The sequence below is a fragment of the Macrotis lagotis genome, chromosome 2 (assembly GCF_037893015.1).
Source record: "Macrotis lagotis isolate mMagLag1 chromosome 2, bilby.v1.9.chrom.fasta, whole genome shotgun sequence".
NCBI classification, from domain to species: domain Eukaryota; kingdom Metazoa; phylum Chordata; class Mammalia; order Peramelemorphia; family Peramelidae; genus Macrotis; species Macrotis lagotis.
Genome location: NC_133659.1, coordinates 236,286,414 through 236,304,256, shown reverse-complemented (window position 1 = coordinate 236,304,256; position 17,843 = coordinate 236,286,414). Strand labels below are relative to the sequence as shown.

Below are 17,843 nucleotides of genomic sequence, written 5' to 3'. Positions count from 1 at the left end.
GAGGTGATGCCATGACAAGTACATGAAATGGATCTGAGTGAGAGGTACTGTACTAAATCACCACTCTCACTTTCTCCTCCAGAGTTATCTGGGTTCAGTGGCCAAATATGAATCAGGAAGACTGGAGATGGCCCTGGATGTGAGGCAATCACTTACCCAAGGTCACACAGCTAGCAAGTATTATCTGAGGCTGGATTGGAAATCCCATCTCCGGACCCCAAGACCAGTGCTGTATCCACTGTGCCACCTACTGCACTTTAAGAAAGAAAAATAGATGGACTAAAGGAACAATAGAATTCTGTATTTCAAAAACCAATGGAACTTAGAATGGACCCAGAGTAATCTATTCTGCAAATCTGAACTTTAGTAAAATTTTTTTAAAAAGATCAAAGTTCAATAATGAAAATGCATTAAAAATCTCTCAAATACCACATAAGACAGAAAGTAGAAATGTATGAGGGGTGAACAAGTGTAGAAGCCAAATATTGCAACTGCAACAGAGTTACAGTAGAGAAGAGTTAAGAGACTACTTTATAAATTTATACAAGGAGACTGAGGAAAATAGAAATGGAAGTAAAGTTTAGCTGATGATAGGATGACCTGAGACATAGTGGACATTTGACAGCACCTTTCCTATTGGTAAATCAATGTTTTGTGGGACAAAATTACAAAATGGCAGGTCATGCAGAAAAGAGTAGGGAAGAAGATAGTAGAGAAGATGTGATGTGCCCTGGTCAAGTCAAGGAATGGCAATGAGGATGAAGCAGGGGAATTATGGGCACAAAGAAATATTGTAATATTTTATATTGGAAACAAATTTTTGTAATCTTTTATTTACTGTTAAAGTTTCTCTTATAAACCCCATTTCTGGCAACCAACACACCCTATGTTCTTGCAAATTCTAAATCATTATGAACACTTAGATGCTTAAGTATTATTATAAAGATGAACAAACTTGGCCACACATTTGACTATGAGGTAGGCTAGTTACACATTTCGATAATTGTTGCCTTAAATAAGGTATTAGCCCTTCCTATGCCAGATATTAAAGAATTGGCAAGGTAGTTAGGGAAAGCAAAGCTCTTGTTTTTGATAAGGGAATGGGGATGCTATTGATGAGTGCTCCTCTGGTTGAAGAGAGATCTTAAGCTAGACCTCTTGTCTGTCTCCATCTACTGCTTGATGAGCACCTTTGCACTGCCTTTGAGGATAGAAAGTTTAATTGTAGGCAACTGGAGCAAATAAAACATGAACCTAAGGATTTTTTTTTATTTTCAAGGCAAATTGGGAAGTTAAATGATTAAGTGAAGGATATAAGAAGATGCTCCTAAGCAACTCCTTTGTAGAAATTGGAGATTCACTATATTCAAAATTACACGTTAATTTTGGATTTTTCCATATTTTGATCTGATAAACTGATTCTTTACTCTTTTATTTTTGTCTGTAAAAATGCTATTTCCTTGTAATAAATTAGGAAACAATCTTTACAACTAATGATTCTGACAAAGGACTCATTTCTAAAATATACAGAGGACTGAGACAGGTTTTTTAAAAAAAAGCCATTCCCCAATTGACTAATGGTCAAAGGATATGCAAAAGGCAATTTACAGATGAGATCAAAGGATCAAAACCAATGCTATAAGCAAATTAGAAGATCAAGGACTAGTCTACCTGTCAGATCTATGGAAAGGGGAACAGTTTATGACTAAGGAAGAGTTGGAGAACATCACTAAAACCCAATTAGATGATTTCAATTACATTAAATTAAAAGTTTTTGCACAGATAAAACCAATGTAATCAAGATCAAAAGAAAAGTAGTAAATTGGGAAACAATCTTTACAACTAATGATTCTGACAAAGGACTCATTTCTAAAATATACAGAGAACTGAGTCATATTTTTAAAACAAAAAGCCATTCCCCAATTGACAAATGGTTAAAGGATATGCAAAGGCAATTTACAGATGAGGAGGTCAAAGCAATCCATAGCCATATGAAAAAATGCTCTAAATCATTAATTATTAGAGAAATGCAAATTAAAACTTCTCTGAGGTACCACCTCACACCTCTCAGATTGGCCAGTATGACCAGGAAGGATAATGATCATTGTTGGAAGGGATGTGGGAAATCTGGGACACTATTACACTGTTGGTGGAGCTGTGAACTCATCCAACCCTTCTGGAGAGCTATTTGGAACTATGCCCAAAGGGCAACAAAAATGTGCATACCCTTTGACCCAGCAATACCACTACTGGGTCTATACCCTGAAGAGATGAGGAAAAAGGGTAAAAACATTACTTGTACAAAAATATTCATAGAAGCCTTGTTTGTGGTGGCAAAGAATTGGAAATCAAGTAAATGTCCTTTAATTGGAGAATGGCTTAGCAAACTGTATGTCATGGAATACTATTGTTCTATTAGAAACCAGGAGGGACAGGAATTCAGGGAAACCTGGAGGGATTTGCATGAACTGATGCTGAGTGAGATGAGCAGAACCAGAAAAACACTGTACACCCTAACAGCAATATGGGAGTGATGTTCAACCTTGAAGGACTTGCTCATTCCATCAGTGCAACAATCAGGCATAATTTTGGGGTATCTGCAATGGAGAATACCATCTATATCCAGAGAAAGAACTGTGGAGTTTGAACAAATTTCAAGGACTATTCCCTTTAATTTAGAAAAAAAAAACATATCTTATAAAAAAAAAGAAAGAAGGACTTCAGAAAAGCATGGAAAGACTTGCATGAACTGATGCTGAGTGAAGGGCACAGAACCAGAACACTAAAAAGTAGCATAGAGTGATGATCAACTATGATAGACTTGATCATTTCTGCAGTACAATAATTAAAGACAATACTAAAAGACCCGCAATAGAGAATACCAGACATGCAGAGAAGGAACTGTGGAGTTTAAATGCATATCAAAGTTTACGATCTTCAATTTTTAGAAAAGTTATTTTATGAATCATGTTATTGTTTTCTAATTTTTTTCTCTTCTGTTTGGATGTGATTTTTCTTCCACAACATGAATAATATGGTGCATGGTTATAGATAGAACCTATATTCATTGCTTTCTGTCAGGGGGAAGGAGGAGGCAAGGTATGGAGGGAGAAAAATGTAAAAATATGACTGTTGAAAACCAGTTACATGTAGCTGGAAAATTATATGTAGTTACATATAGTTCAAAAAATTAACAAACATTTAAAAAAGTAAAAAAATATGTTATTTCTTATAATAGGTAGTTTTTTAGGACAGGTAAGAGAAAGGATATTAGGGGAAATTGATAAGCTAAAAATGACATTAATAAATTTAATCAAAATTAAATACATGTAAGGGAAATTAGGGAGAAAGTATTAAAAGTTAAGTTTAGAAGAGAATTAGAGATTCTAGAAACATATTTGGGGAAAAAGTGTATTGCAGACATGGAGTGAGGAGCATTTTGTACATAGTGATAGAAGATGAGGTTCTATTACCTAAAAGATTAAATGCAAACTCCTCTGACATTTAAAAATCCTTCACAGCAGGGTTCCAAACTATTTTTTTGTCCTCACTGTATATTACTAAATTTTATATATTGAACCCCCTTTCCTATCACCATGTCTTTTACACAGTCTATCCACTAGGCCTGTACTGGTTACTTCCTCTTATCAAGATACACCCTAAACATCATCTTCACACAAAATGTTCCACCCCTTCCTTTTGCTCTTCTCCAACCCATCAAATCACTTTGCATGTTTCTTTTGTGTGTGTTTGTTTATGTGGTACAATGGGGATAAGTGATTTGCTCAAGGTCATAAAGTTAGCTATCAAGTATCTGAGGTTAGATTTGAACTCAGGTCCCCCCTCTCCAGGGCCTATCACTGTGCCACCTAGTTGCCTCTGAATGGTTGCTTTGTGTATACATCATAAAAAAGTATATGTTGCCTTCTCTGAAAGAATAAAATTCCTTTAGGACAGGAAGTGTTTGACATTTTTGTATCCTGAGTACCTGGAACATATGGTTAATAAAAATTCATTATAGAATGTGTGATGATAAAACATAAGACTGAAAGGTAGGTAGGAATTATGTATGAATGAATATTTGATTCATTTAGATTTGGATTTGATCTTATTCATTAGTTCATTTTAGCAGGTGAATGATACTGTCACCCTATGCTTCAGGAATATCACTCTGACAGCTGTACATAACTGTTGGTCTATTATCAGAGACCTAGACACATGTAGATGAAGTGTATTGTTATACATATTTGGAGACTTTGAAGGAATTTCCCTTAGCTATAGTTCTCTGAGTTCATAAGGATAGAACTATATTTTTGTTGTGCTTTGTGGGTATTTAACTTCTCTTCTCTAAACAACTTAGGTTTATGAACTTAAAACTACCTTATTTTGACACATTGACAAATTGAAAATGCAATGGTCACTGGAAACATTTCTTAAATTGACTGTTATATTCTCCTCTCTCTCCTTGCACATTCAGATAACAGTCTCCACAGAAGATTCAAGATAATAATTGGTGAAAATGGTAGTGTGATTCTAAGATCAATTCAGTGTCAGTTGATTTTTCCCTATTCCTTGACATTGGCATTCCCTTTGTGAATAACTGCTTTGTACCACCATATAACTTAACTCAGACATTTGCATTTGCTGCTTCCACTACTGTTATTTGTTTCAGTAACCTCTGGTTTAACTGAGACCCATCTGGTTGTTCATCTTACAACTCTGACTCAGCAATTGTCTTACTTTCCCATAATTGCCATCTCCCTACAACTGCTTTAACCTGCACATGTTGGATCTTTTCAGAACATGTGTCTTGGGCTCACTGCTTTATAAGGAAATCAAACCTCAGCTCCTCTTTCATCTAATTCAATTAGAAAGAGAAGGGACTGGATGAAATCTTTTATGGAGAGGCCATCTCTTCTACAAACAACTGCAGGGTCACTCTCCAGTCTCCACAGCCACTAGAAGAGTCAGTCAGAAAACATTTATTTAGATCCTGCTAGGTGTCAGATATTATTCATGCATGATAGAAATGCAAAGGAAATCAAATACAAAGAAAAATCCAAGGAATAGCCAGTTCTGGACAGGCTCCTTTTTACTTTGATATTCCTGGTCTGATCATTCCTCTGCAGACCTCAGATTAGATTAGAAACTGGAAATAAGAACCCACTTTGCTCTTGAGATTTAAGTCATATCTCTACTCTGAGCTTTTAAACTTCCTTCTCTCTGTACATACCAGTTCAGAAATCCACAACTTCTCACTCTAAACTGCCAAAAGTCCTTTCAGTCCTCCCTGATTTTGAGCTAATATATTTGTGACCCCAAAACATGTAGGTGTTAAAGCTGCCATTTTCCACATGTTCTTTTTGCAGGATGTCAGTAGGAGTCTGGTATGGGTCAGGACCTTGTCTTGATTTTTGCACAACTTCTGCCTGACTCCTGAAATGCTCATTTGGCAGCTGCTCCATGGCAGACCCCATTCCCAGTGTCTGCAGAGTTCTCTGTCTCCTGATGAGATCTGAGATGGAAAATTGATTCACTGTGACTGTTTCTTGGATTTTCCTCTCAGCATTCAATCTGATGCATATTCTAGACTTGTTTTGAGAAGTTGTGGGAAGGCAGGGAGGTCAACATATTACTTTGTACTACTCATACTCTTTAATCTTGGTAAGGCCCACATTGTTCTCTTCTTTTTCTTTGGATTGGTTCAGAGTTTATCAATTTTCTTAATCATTTCAAACAGCCAGCTATTAATGTTCTCCATCATTTCAATTATTAATTTCCTTTCCAGTTTATTTCTTTTTTCTCTAATTTTTAATATTATATGTTTGTTTTGTTTTGACTTGTTTCTTTTCTGACTTTCTTATTTATAAAAATATACATATGCAGTTCATTAATCCTCTCCTTTAACATTTTGTTAGTATATGGCTTTGTTTTTGTTGTTTTTTAGGTTTTTGCAAGGCAAATGGGGTTAAGTGGCTTTCCCAAGGCCACACAGCTAGGTAATTATTAAGTATCTGAGATCAGATTTGAACCCAGGTACTCCTGACTCCCAGGCCAGTGCTTTATCCACTATGACACCTAGCCGTCCCCTAGTATATGTTTTTAAAGGCATAATATTCCCCTGAAGAAGGCTTTAGTTTCATCTTTAAAATTTTGATCTGTTGATTCATCATTACCACTATTTCATTTAAGTATTGTTTCAATGATTTTCTCTTTGAACCAATCTTTATTATTATGTTATGATCTGCAATGAAGTATTTAATATCATTGCCTTCTAGCATTTATTTGCAATATTGCTATGACCTAATACATGGTAAATTTCTGTAGAAGTTGCATATGATGAAGAGAAATGAACAAAGTCTTTTTTTTTAAGGGTTTTTTTCTGCAAGGTAGTGGGGTTAAGTGGCTTGCCCAAGGCCACATAGCTAGGTTAATTATTACATGTCTGAGGTCGAATTTGAACTCAAGTTACTCCTGACTCCATGGCTGGTGCTCTAACCATTGCACCACCTAGCCTCCTCTTCTAAGAAACATAGTCTTAACAATCCTATTTCAAATATGACTTTTTAATTCTAATTTTATCAGTAATTTCATCAATTCTACAGGGTCCCTTTTCTTGAATTTATCCAAAAATGGGAAATGAACCATAAAGTCTTCTGCATGTATTTTACAAGTTCAACTGAAATTCAGCTAATTTTTATATTATCAATTTAGATTTAGTCATATAATTTGAATGCTGAAATTGATTTATTTGTCTCTTTTAGCAAATGTGGTTTACTTCTGTGTCTTTTATAATACAAATTTTTGCTTTTGTTTTACTGGATAGAATGGCTTCAACTCCTACTTTTTTCTATTAACTTGATGTAGAATAACCTTTCTTCCAGCCCTTCAAGATTATTTTGCCAATGGCTGTTTTGGAGTTGATGCCTTTTTGGTTGTGTTATTCAGTCTAATTACATTGTTTAATATAATATAGCACAAGTCTGGATGAACAATCAGATTTTATTGTATTGTTTAATTCATGCATATTTAATGTTGTGAAAGTAGGTTTATATTTTCCTTATTTGTTTCTAATGTGTCTTTCTCTGAGTTAGTTTTTTTGTTTTTTTCTTTTCTTCTGATAAGATATTGAATATTTTTTTAAGAAATTTTCCTTAATGCATATGAAGGCAAGTCTATTCTCATTACTCTTTTTTCCATCTCAAAATTCAACTTCCTGTTTATCTTTTTCCCTATTTATAGGAATTTTTTAACATTAGTTCATTTTTGTTTTTCTTTTAACTAGTTATTCAGTTGTTTCCCTCTTTAAACAATCAGATAAAATTTTCTTCTTTCCACTCTCTACATCTTTTATTTTAACTCTCTCCTGTACATTTTCTCTAAAATGATAATGAGCATAATACTAATTTATCCCTTCTTTAATCTCTGTATTTCTTAGAGAATTAGCAGTCCTTGGTGCTTCTTTGGAGTTTCTTCTTCTTCTAAACAGTTTTATGTAATTCTCAAAACAGAGAATATAGAATTATTGTTCCATGGCAAAAATTATTTCAGTGTTTGATTATGTGGTTCACTATTACCCTCTGCCTTTTCATTTATCATTTTTCCCATTTCCTCTGAAATCTCCTTTACTATGTATAAATTGCCTGCCAGAGTTCTAAATCCCCTATTTCTTTCTTTCTTCTTTTTTTTTTTTGCAAGGCAAGTGGGGTTAAGTGGCTTGCCCAAGGCCACACAGCTAGGTAATTATTAAGTGTCTGAGGTCAGATTTGAACTCAGGTACTCCTGACTCCAGGGCTGATGCTCTAACCGCTGCACTACCTGGTCGCCCCCAAATCCCCTTTTTCTTAAGCAGAAATCTGTCTTTGGAGGCCCTATACTCTAGGCATCAAAGCTCTGTGGATTATGCTGGGGTATTTTTTAGGGTTTTTTTCCTTTTGGAAAGGCAATGGGGTTAAGTTGCTTACCCAAGGCCACACAGCTAGGTAATTATTAAGTGTCTGAGGCGAGATTTGAACTTAGGTACTCCTGACTTCAGGGCCAGTGCCCTATCCATTGTGCCACCTAGCCACCTCCCAATTATGTTATGCTGTTTTGAAGGTCTCTATCTCCTCTTATAGAATCTCTCTCTGTCTCTCTCTAAACCCAAACATCCCACCCCCACCCCACAGGTTTATTGTCCATAAAGACACTTTCCCAGCTAAAAGAGATTTCACCTTTTCTCCACCGAGTTTTAAGACTTGCCTTTGCCACTTCACTCTTTCTCCTACATGTCCCCCCTGCCCCCACAGTCACCGGTGAGAAACTTACCTGATATTTCACAGAGAAAATCAAGGCCAATCACTAAAACCTCTTTTGGGGTCTTTCATCCTCGTCATCACATAACACTCAAATGCATTTTGCCAATATTTTTTCATACAAGCAAGACTCTTATAATGATGTAATCCTTCTTCTTGCCAAGGCAAGACCCTTTACATGCAGAAGTGGTCCCATTCTATCTTACTTCTTTAACATATTGTGCCCTCCATCATTCTCTTTCACTTTTCTTCAATCTTACCCTGTCTACTGGATGTTTTGTAACTGGCTATGACTCCCTTCATGTTTCTTTTTTTTTTTTTAATTTTTTTGCAAGGCAAACAGGGTTAAGTGGCTTGCCCAAGGCCACACAGCTAGGTAATTATTAAGTGTCTGAGACCAGATTTGAACCCAGGTACTCCTGACTCCAAGGCCGGTGCTTTATCCACTACGCCACCTAGCTGCCCCTTCATGTTTCTTTGAGATTCAAAAAACATTCTCTTGGTTCATCAATGCCTCCTACCCATTTTACCACATCTCTTTTTTTTTGTGACTAATCTCCTTGATAAGTCATTCTACATTGGAAAAATCATTTTCCTCTTTCTTTCCTCTATCTCTCTGTCTTTATGTCTCCACAATTCAACCAACATTATTTTCTATTAACCTTTCAACTGCTTCATCCAATGATCTTTTCTCAATATTCATTTTTTTGAATCCCTCTGCAATTGTTGATATTGTTAGTCATCCTCTCTTCCCTTAAACTCTTCTCTCAGGTTTTCATGATCTTCTCTGATTCTCATCTTACCTAGCTGACAACTTCTTAATCTCTTTTCCTGAATCTTCATCCAGCTCATCCCCAATCACCTTGGTCATTCCACAAAACTCTATCTTGAGCACTCTTCTCATCACTTTACTTTTGATTTCATAAATGACTTCATCATTCTCGCAGAGATTCAATTATCACATCTAATGCAGATGATTCTCAGTCTTGACCCATCATAAATTTTCCTAACATCCAGACTCACATCTCCAACTGCTTATTAGACATCTTGAATTGAGTGTCAAATAGATGTTTCAAACCCAACATATCTTAAACTGAACTTAATATCTTTCTTTCCAAATTTTCCTTTTCTGCTCCCTATTATTGATGAGAAAACTACTGTCCTCCAGTTTAGCAAACATTAGATATCATTTGTGACTTAATCTCACCTCCCATAAATGAAATGTTGCCAAATCCTTTAGGTTTTATCTGAATATCTCTTGAAAATGTCCCCTTCCCTCCTCTGAAAAGTCACCACTCTGATGCAAGTATATAGATCACCTCATGCCTGTGCTATTGAAGTAGCTTATTAATTAGTCCCTCTGCTCCAAGTCTGTCCCTACACCAGTCCATTCTCCATTTAGCTATCACATTTATCTTTATTTTTTAAAAAAAATTTTGGGGTGACTAGGTGGCATAATGGATAGAGCACCGGCCCTGGAGTCAGGAGGACTTGGGTTCAAATCCGACCTCAGACATCTAATAATTACCTAACTGTGTGGCCTTAGGCAAGCCACTTAACCCATAGCCTTGCAAAACATAAACAAATAAAGAAACCTAAAATTTTTTTTTATTTAACGCAATGGGGTTAAAGACTTGCCCAAGATCACACAGCTAGGCAATTATTAAATGTCTGAGACTGGATTTGAACCCAAGTCCTCCTGACTCTAGGGCTGGTGTTCTATACACTGTGCCAACTAGCTGTCCCACACATTTATCTTTCTTAAATGCATCTCTATTAAATAAATTCCATTGCATCTCTATCACCATCAGGATCAGAAACAAAATCCTCTGGCTGACATTCAAAGCTCCTCCAGCCTTTCTAGTTTTTTTTTTAAACTTTACTCCTATGCACTTACAAGTGACAATGGACAGTTTACTATTCCTTTCTTAAAATGCTACATCTCCAGATAGTGTTCCTTTTCCCTATCCTTGAATTCTCTACCTTTTTATCTCTTTCCCCTGGGTACTCTGTTCTCCTTCAAGACTCGAAAGCACAACCATCCTCTCTGCAAGAGGCCTTCCCAAGTCTATCATACTTCTACTTCTTTCTAAGATTGCTTCTACATATGATGAATATCTATTTAATATAACCTGATTTAATATAACCTGTTTTCTCTGACATTAAAAGGTGAGCTGCTTTAGATCATAAATTATATTTTTGCTTTTTTGTATCTCTAGCACTTAACATAGCCCTTAACATCTACTAAATAATTCTAAGGCTTAATATTGATGATGTTCATGAAAGTAAGGAAACAAATGCATGATTGATGACACTAATTCTAATGTACTTAGCACAATGTTCATGTAGAACTCTGTAGAAATGACATTATACATTTTGTCCAAGTGTTTAATTTAACAAAGAATGATAATGTAGTCAATAGTAGTAATATGACTCACCCAAGATAAAATAATTATCTAATTTCAATATATAGAAAAGGTTTTCAATCTGTCTATTGGTCATTTTTTTTACTGAGAGGTGAAAAAAAGAAAACCTTTCTTTGAAATTTGGTTATGGGCTGCTAAAGGTTTTCATATAGGATTTTCTAAAATTCTTGGCTCTTGAACAATGAATCCTTTCCAAGACTGAAATTCATAGAACTTATGCTGGAGATGTTCGTGGATTGAATAATCTATCCACAAAATTCTTCTGAGGCTTTTGAGCCTTTCTAGATCTACAGTAAAACTTGGAGATACGATTCTCCCTCCCAATCAACAATAAGGGAGAGAGGGCAGGATAACATCTACTAAAAAATGATGCAATTGTATCATATACAGGTTGTTTTTCAATTTGAAAACATAGATATACAGTGAAACAGTTGTTGATCCAGTAAAATAAAACAAAAATGCTCAAATTCAAGAAGATGGTCTGAGTGGCCTTGGCCTCAGGGAAGGATCTTATGGAAAGTGTGCTATGAATGTGCTGTACTTGCTTGCTATGTCTATAGAGGAGAAGCACCATGTATGTACTGGTTAAGCCCAGAAGGAAGTGAAAAGTAAGGTCATGAAGAGTCATAGCAAGTATAAAGGTTGGAAAGTCATTCTTAACCTGTCTTGACATGTAAATATTTGAAATATAGCTAAGGCTGGTAATTGTGATGTTTTTAGGTGCTTCAACTATTTCAAGGACCCTAATGTAAATGACTGCATTAATGACCCAGGAAAAGAAGAAGTAATATAAAATGTATCTGGGGGCTCTGATTTTGATGCTTGCCCACATAGATTTGTTGGGACTGATGATGAGAGCTTGAAACATACTCAGAAGGCTTGTTGTACTTGTAGAAAGTCCCCGGGCAATTCTGTAAATGTACATTAATAACTTACTCCCTAAATCATCCAAAATATGTCTCATTCCAAAAGAAAACATGATTTCTGGGATGCCTCTGGTTAAAAGTGATATCATATTGGCCAAAGTCAAATGAGCAAGAATCAAGTCCATTGGTTTCTTCTGCTGAGGCTTTTTGAAGTAGATAAAAACATAGAGCATGAGAAGTATTGAATTCCCCACAATACCAATGGCACATTGAAAGAAGAATGCCATCCCAAATATCAGATCACTAGATACCATTTGTCTTCAGATATTCTGTAGATATGATGCCACAGTTCATGGAAGAGCCTAAAAAAAGGAAGAGGCAGATAACCTGAACACTAAAGTGATGGAGTTATATACAATTCACAAACATTACACTAATGTTCTCTTTCTTCCAGCAAGTAAAATGTTGAAAATTAATGGTTTTCCCAGTGAAAAGTTCATAAAATTATAGTTCTAGAACTGGACATTACCACAGTGACCACGTTCTACAATCTCATCACTTCATAGATTTTTAATCTGAGGAATGAGAGTGAAGTGATCTGACAGCTATCACCAACAAAGTATAATAGAAAATGGTTTTTCCAATACTATCCTACTTCTCTTTTATTTCTAGGAAAATACATTGCATACACATTGGACTTTTTATTTCTAGGAAAATACATTGCATACTCATTGGACTTCGGGGGATTTATCATTTAAAAAATGTATTCTTGGGGCAGCTAGGTGGCACAGTAAATAGAGCACTGGCCCTGGAGTCATGAGCACCTGAGTTCAAATTTGAGCCTCAGACACTAGCTAATTTCCTGTGTGACTACGGGCAAGTCACTTAACCCATTGCTCTGCAAAACAAACAAACAAACAAAAAAAAAAACCTTACAAAAAACAGAAATGTATTCTTATTTTAAAGTTGAAAACAGGTCTAAGATTTTCTTAAAAAAATATCGAGGGCCAGTTCTAATAGTTTACACATTTTAGGGCTCAATACAGGAAAAAAATTTAATGGATTTTCCTCCCTCACAAGGCTTTCACTTTGTGCATGATTGGCTCTCTACTTCACCATTAACAGTCCTACTCACCGAACTATTTTATTCTTGCAGTGATGACGGTTGTCATATAACTATTTGCTATGTGGAAAGCTTTCATCTGGATTTTGTTTTCACAAAACTATCCTGAAATCATTCAGTGTTAGCAATGGTGTTTGAGGTAGCATTAGTTCTATCTGTATCATTCCAATATTCTCTTTGGACAACTGAGGAAGGTGGTTATGTTTGTGCTCATTTAAAGGAGGATTTATTTATTTTAATAGACCCCTCCACAGAACAAGTTTAATTTTTGTTTATTTTCATCCATTTTATTTTACTTGAATTATATGTATAGAGTGGTTATATAAACTAGCTGCCAATCAAATAATGCCCAGAGTTGGAAGATATAAATGTCTTATTCAAGATATAGCAAGAAAAGCAATGCCACCGAACCATAGAGTGCTGGGAAAAGTTAAGTGGGACTTTATTTATTCTTATGTATGCTAAAGTGGAAGACCTTAGCCTCCCACTCTCAGATCTAGATAAATCGAATTATAAAATAGACAAGAAAGAAGTTAAGGAGGTAAATAGATTGTTAGAAAAACTAGACATCATAGACTTATGGAGGAAATTGAATGGAGATAGAAAGGAAAATACCTTTTTCTGTGCAGTACATGGTACTTATACAAAAATTGACCATGTAGGGCATAAAAACCTAATGATCAACTGTAGAAAGGCAGAAATAGTAAATAAATCTTTCTCAGATCACAATACAATAAAAGTCATATGCAGTATTGGTCCAGGAAGATATAGACCCTGAAACAAATTGGAAACTGAATAACCTCATGTTAAAGAATGAGTGGATCAAACAAAAATTATAGAAAGAATTAATCATTTCATCCTAGATAATGACAATAATGAAACAACATACCAAAATCTATGGGATTCACTCAAAATGGCTGTCGGTATATATTATATCTTTAAATGCTTGTATGAATAAATTAGAGAAAGGAAATCAATGAACTACATTTGCAACTAAAAAATTAGAGAAAGAACAAATTAAAAATCCCAAATTAAATATTAAATTAGAAATTCTAAAAATTATAGGAGAAATTAATAAAAGCAAAAGGGAAAAATCAATTGAATTAATAAATAAAACCAAGAGTTGGTTTTATGAAAAAACCAATAAAATTGATAAATCTCTGGTCAATTTGATTAAAAAAAAAGAAGAAAACCAAATTGCTAGTGTCATAAATGAAAAAGGTGAACTCACCACCAATGAGGAGGAAATTAAAGTAATAATTTGGAATTATTTTGCCCAACTCTATGCCAATAAATATGACAATTTAAGTGAAATGGATGAATATTTAAACAATATAAGTTGACCAGGTTAAATGAAGAGGAGATTAAATACCTAAACAACCCTATCTCAGAAAAAGAAATTCAACAAGCCCTCATTGACCTCCCTAAGAAAAAATCTCCATGGACTCATGGATTCACAACTGAAGTCTACCAAACATTTAAGGAACAATTGGTTCCTATTCCATATAAACTCTTAGGAAAAATATGGGAAGATAGAACTCTGCCTAACTCTTTCTATGAAACCAATATGGTGCTGATACCTAAACCAGGAAGAGTCAAAAACAGTGAAAGAAAAGTATAGCCTATCTTCGTGATAAATATAGATGCAAAAATCTTAAATAAAATTTTAGCAAAATGATTACAAGTTATCACTAGGATAATACATTTTGACCAATTAGGATTAATCCCAGGAATGCAGTGCTGGTTCAGTATTAGGAAAACTGTTAGTATAATCAATTATATCAACAACAAACCTATTAAAAATTATATGATCATATCAATAGATGCTGAAAAAGCTTTTGACAAAATGCAGCACCCATTCCTACTAAAACACTAGAGATTGTAGAAATAAATGGGCTGTTCCTTAGGATAATAAGCAATATCTATCTGAAACCATCAACAAGCATTATATTCAATGGGGAGAGGCTAGAGGCATTCCCAATAAAATCAGGGGTGAAACAAGGGTGCCCATTATCAACTACTATTCAATATTGTATTAGAAATGTTAGCATCAGCAATTAGAGAAGAAAAAGAAACTGAAGGAACTAGAATTGGGAAGGAAGAGACAAAACTCTTGCTCTTTTTAGATGACATGATGGTCTACCTAGAGAATCCCAAGAAATCATCTAAAAAACTACTGGAAACAATTAGAAATTTTAGCAAAGTTGCAGGTTATAAAAGAAAGCCTCATAAATCCTCAACTTTTCTATTTATGTCTAGCAAGAAACAGCAGGAAGAGCTAGAAAGAGAAATCCCATTCAAAGTAACCTCAGACAATATAAAATATTTGGGAGTCTATTTGCCAAGATAGACTCAGAATCTTTTTGAAAATAATTATAAAACACTTCTCACACAAATTAAATTAGATTTAAATAACTGGGCAAATATCAAGTGCTCATGGATAGGTAGAGCTAATATAATAAAAATGACAATTCTACCAAAACTAAACTATCTGTTTAGTGCCCTACCAATAAAAATTCCAAAAAATTACTTTAATGAGTTAGAAAAAATTGTAAGTAAATTCATATGGAGAAATAAAAAGTCAAGAATTGCCAGGAGCTTAATGAAAAAAAAAGTGCAAATGAAGATGGCTTAGTCCTACCCGATCCAAAATTATATTATAAAGCATCAGTCATCAAAACTGTTTGGTATTGGCTAAGAAATAGAGTGGTGGACCAGTGGAATAGAATAGGTGTAAAAGCAGGAGATGATTATAGTAATTTGCTGTTTGATAAACCCAAAGAGTCTGGCCATTGGGATAAAAACTCCCGCTTTGATAAAAATTGCTGGGATAATTGGAAGTTAGTATGGAAGAAACTTAGATTAGACCAATACCTCATACCTTTTATCAAGATAAGATCCAAATGGTTACAAAACATAGACATAAAAAAACAATACTATAAGCAAATTAAAAGATCAAGGACTAGTCTACCTATCAGATCTATGGAAAGGAACAGTTTATGACTAAGGAAGAGTTGGAGAACATCACCAAAAACCAATTAGATGATTTTGATTACATTAAATTAAAAAGCTTTTGCACAGATAAAACCAATGTAACCAAGATCAAAAGAAATGTAGTAAATTGGGAAACAATCTTTACAACTAATGATTCTGACAAAGGACTCATCTCTAAAATATACAGAGAACTGAGTCATATTTTTAAAACAAAAGGCCATTCCCCAATTGACAAATGGTCAAAGGATATGCAAAGGCAATTTACAGATGAGGAGATCAAAGTAATCCATAGCCATATAAAAAAATGTTCTAAATCATATAATCATTAGAGAAATGTAAATTAAAGCTCCTCTGAGGTACCACTTCACACCTCTCAGATTGGCCAGTATGACCAGGAAGGATAATGATCATTGTTGGAAGGGTTGTGGGAAATCTGGGACACTATTACACTGTTGGTGGAGGTGTGAACTCATCCAACCCTTCTGGAGAGCTATTTGGAACTATGCCCAAAGGGCAACAAAAATGTGCATACCCTTTGACCCAGCAATACCACTACTGGGTCTATACTCTGAAGAGATGAGGAAAAAGGGTAAAAACATTACTTGTACAAAAATATTTATAGCAGCCCTGTTTGTGGTGGCAAAGAATTGGAAATCCAGTAAATGTCCTTCAATTGGGGAATGGCTTAGCAAACTGTGGTATATGTATGTCATGGAACACTATTGTTCTATTAGAAACCAGGAGGGATGGGATTTCAGGGAAACCTGGAGGGATTTGCATGAACTGATGCTGAGTGAGATGAGCAGAACCAGAAAAACACTCTACACCCTAATAGCAACATAGGGGTGATGATCAACCTTGAAGGACTTGCTCAGTCCATCAGTGCAACAATCGGGAACAATTTGGGGCTGTCTGCAAAGGAGACACCATCTGTAACCAGATAAGGAGCTGTGGAGTTTGAACAAAGTGCAAGGACTAGTCCCTTTAATTTAGAAAAAAACAGATATCTTATTGTCTGAACTTATTACCTGTTAGACTTCTCTTTAAGGATATGATTTCTCTCTCATCATACCCAATTTGGATCAAGGTACAATATGGAAACAAAGTAAAGACTGACAGAGTGCTTTCTGGGGGGGGGGAGCAAGAGTGGGGGGAAATTGTAAAACTCAAATAATATCTTTAAGAAAAATAAATTAAAAAAACACTTTTTGTTAGTGGTACAGAAATAGAATGGTGGATATGTAGGATGGGTTAAATATAAGAGAAATAGTAATAAAGGGTATAGTAATCTGCTGTTTTATAAACTCAAAGATTCAGCTTCTTGGAAAAGATTTGACCAAAACTGCTGGAAAAATTGGAAACCTGTTTGGCAGAAAGTAGGCAAAGATGAACATCTCATAGAAAAGATTGAAATGGGTGAGATAATTCATCTATCAGATCTATGGAGAGATGAAGAATTTGAGATCAAGGAAGAGATAGAAACATTACAAAATGAAAAATGGTTCATTTTGATTATATGAAAAAGTTTTTTCTACAAACAAAGCAAATGCAACCAAGTTTAGAAAGTTGGGAAGCATTTTTTTTACAATCAGTGTTTCTGATAAAGCTCTTATTTATAAGAATATAAGTCATTCCCCAATTGATAAATGGTCAATTAAGGGACAGTTTTCAAAAGAAATTAAAACTAACTATAGTCATATGTAAAAAAGCTCTAAATCAGTGTTGATTAGAGAAATGCAAATTAAAACAACTCTGAGGTACCATCTCACACCTATTAGATTGGCTAAAATGAAAGAAAATGAAAATGATAAATATTGTTGGAATGTTCAACTTAGCCAAGGATTTTGTGAAACAATTTGTAACCATGACCAAAGGGCTTTGAGACTACACATACTCTTGGATTCAACAAGGCAACCTCTAACTCTATATCCCAAAATATTAAAAAAAAAAAGGGGGGGGGAAGGATCTACATGTACAAAAACATTTATGGCAGATCTTTTTGTGGTGGCAAAGAATTGGAAATTGAAAGGTGTTCATCAGTCAGGGATGACTAACAGTTCTATAAAAACAAGTCTCCGAAAAGTACAAAAAGTCTTAGCTGAACTGATGTTGAATGAAGTGAGCAGAACCAAAAGAACAT

The 17,843-nt window shown here is 34.9% G+C and overlaps 1 protein-coding gene across 1 annotated transcript; it reads right to left on the bottom strand.

The window, feature by feature from the left end:
* Positions 1 to 10,934: 10,934 nt before the first annotated feature.
* LOC141512112 (olfactory receptor class A-like protein 1) lies at positions 10,935 to 11,900 on the bottom strand. The gene has a single exon (XM_074220984.1). The coding sequence runs from the start codon at positions 11,898 to 11,900 to the stop codon at positions 10,935 to 10,937; it is 966 nt and encodes a 321-aa protein (XP_074077085.1).
* Positions 11,901 to 17,843: the final 5,943 nt, after the last annotated feature.

Bases quoted from the DNA above. Each gene is read 5' to 3' on its own strand.
- LOC141512112 (XM_074220984.1), bottom strand. From the start codon at position 11,900: ATGGTATCTAGTGATCTGATATTTGGGATGGCATTCTTCTTTCAATGT.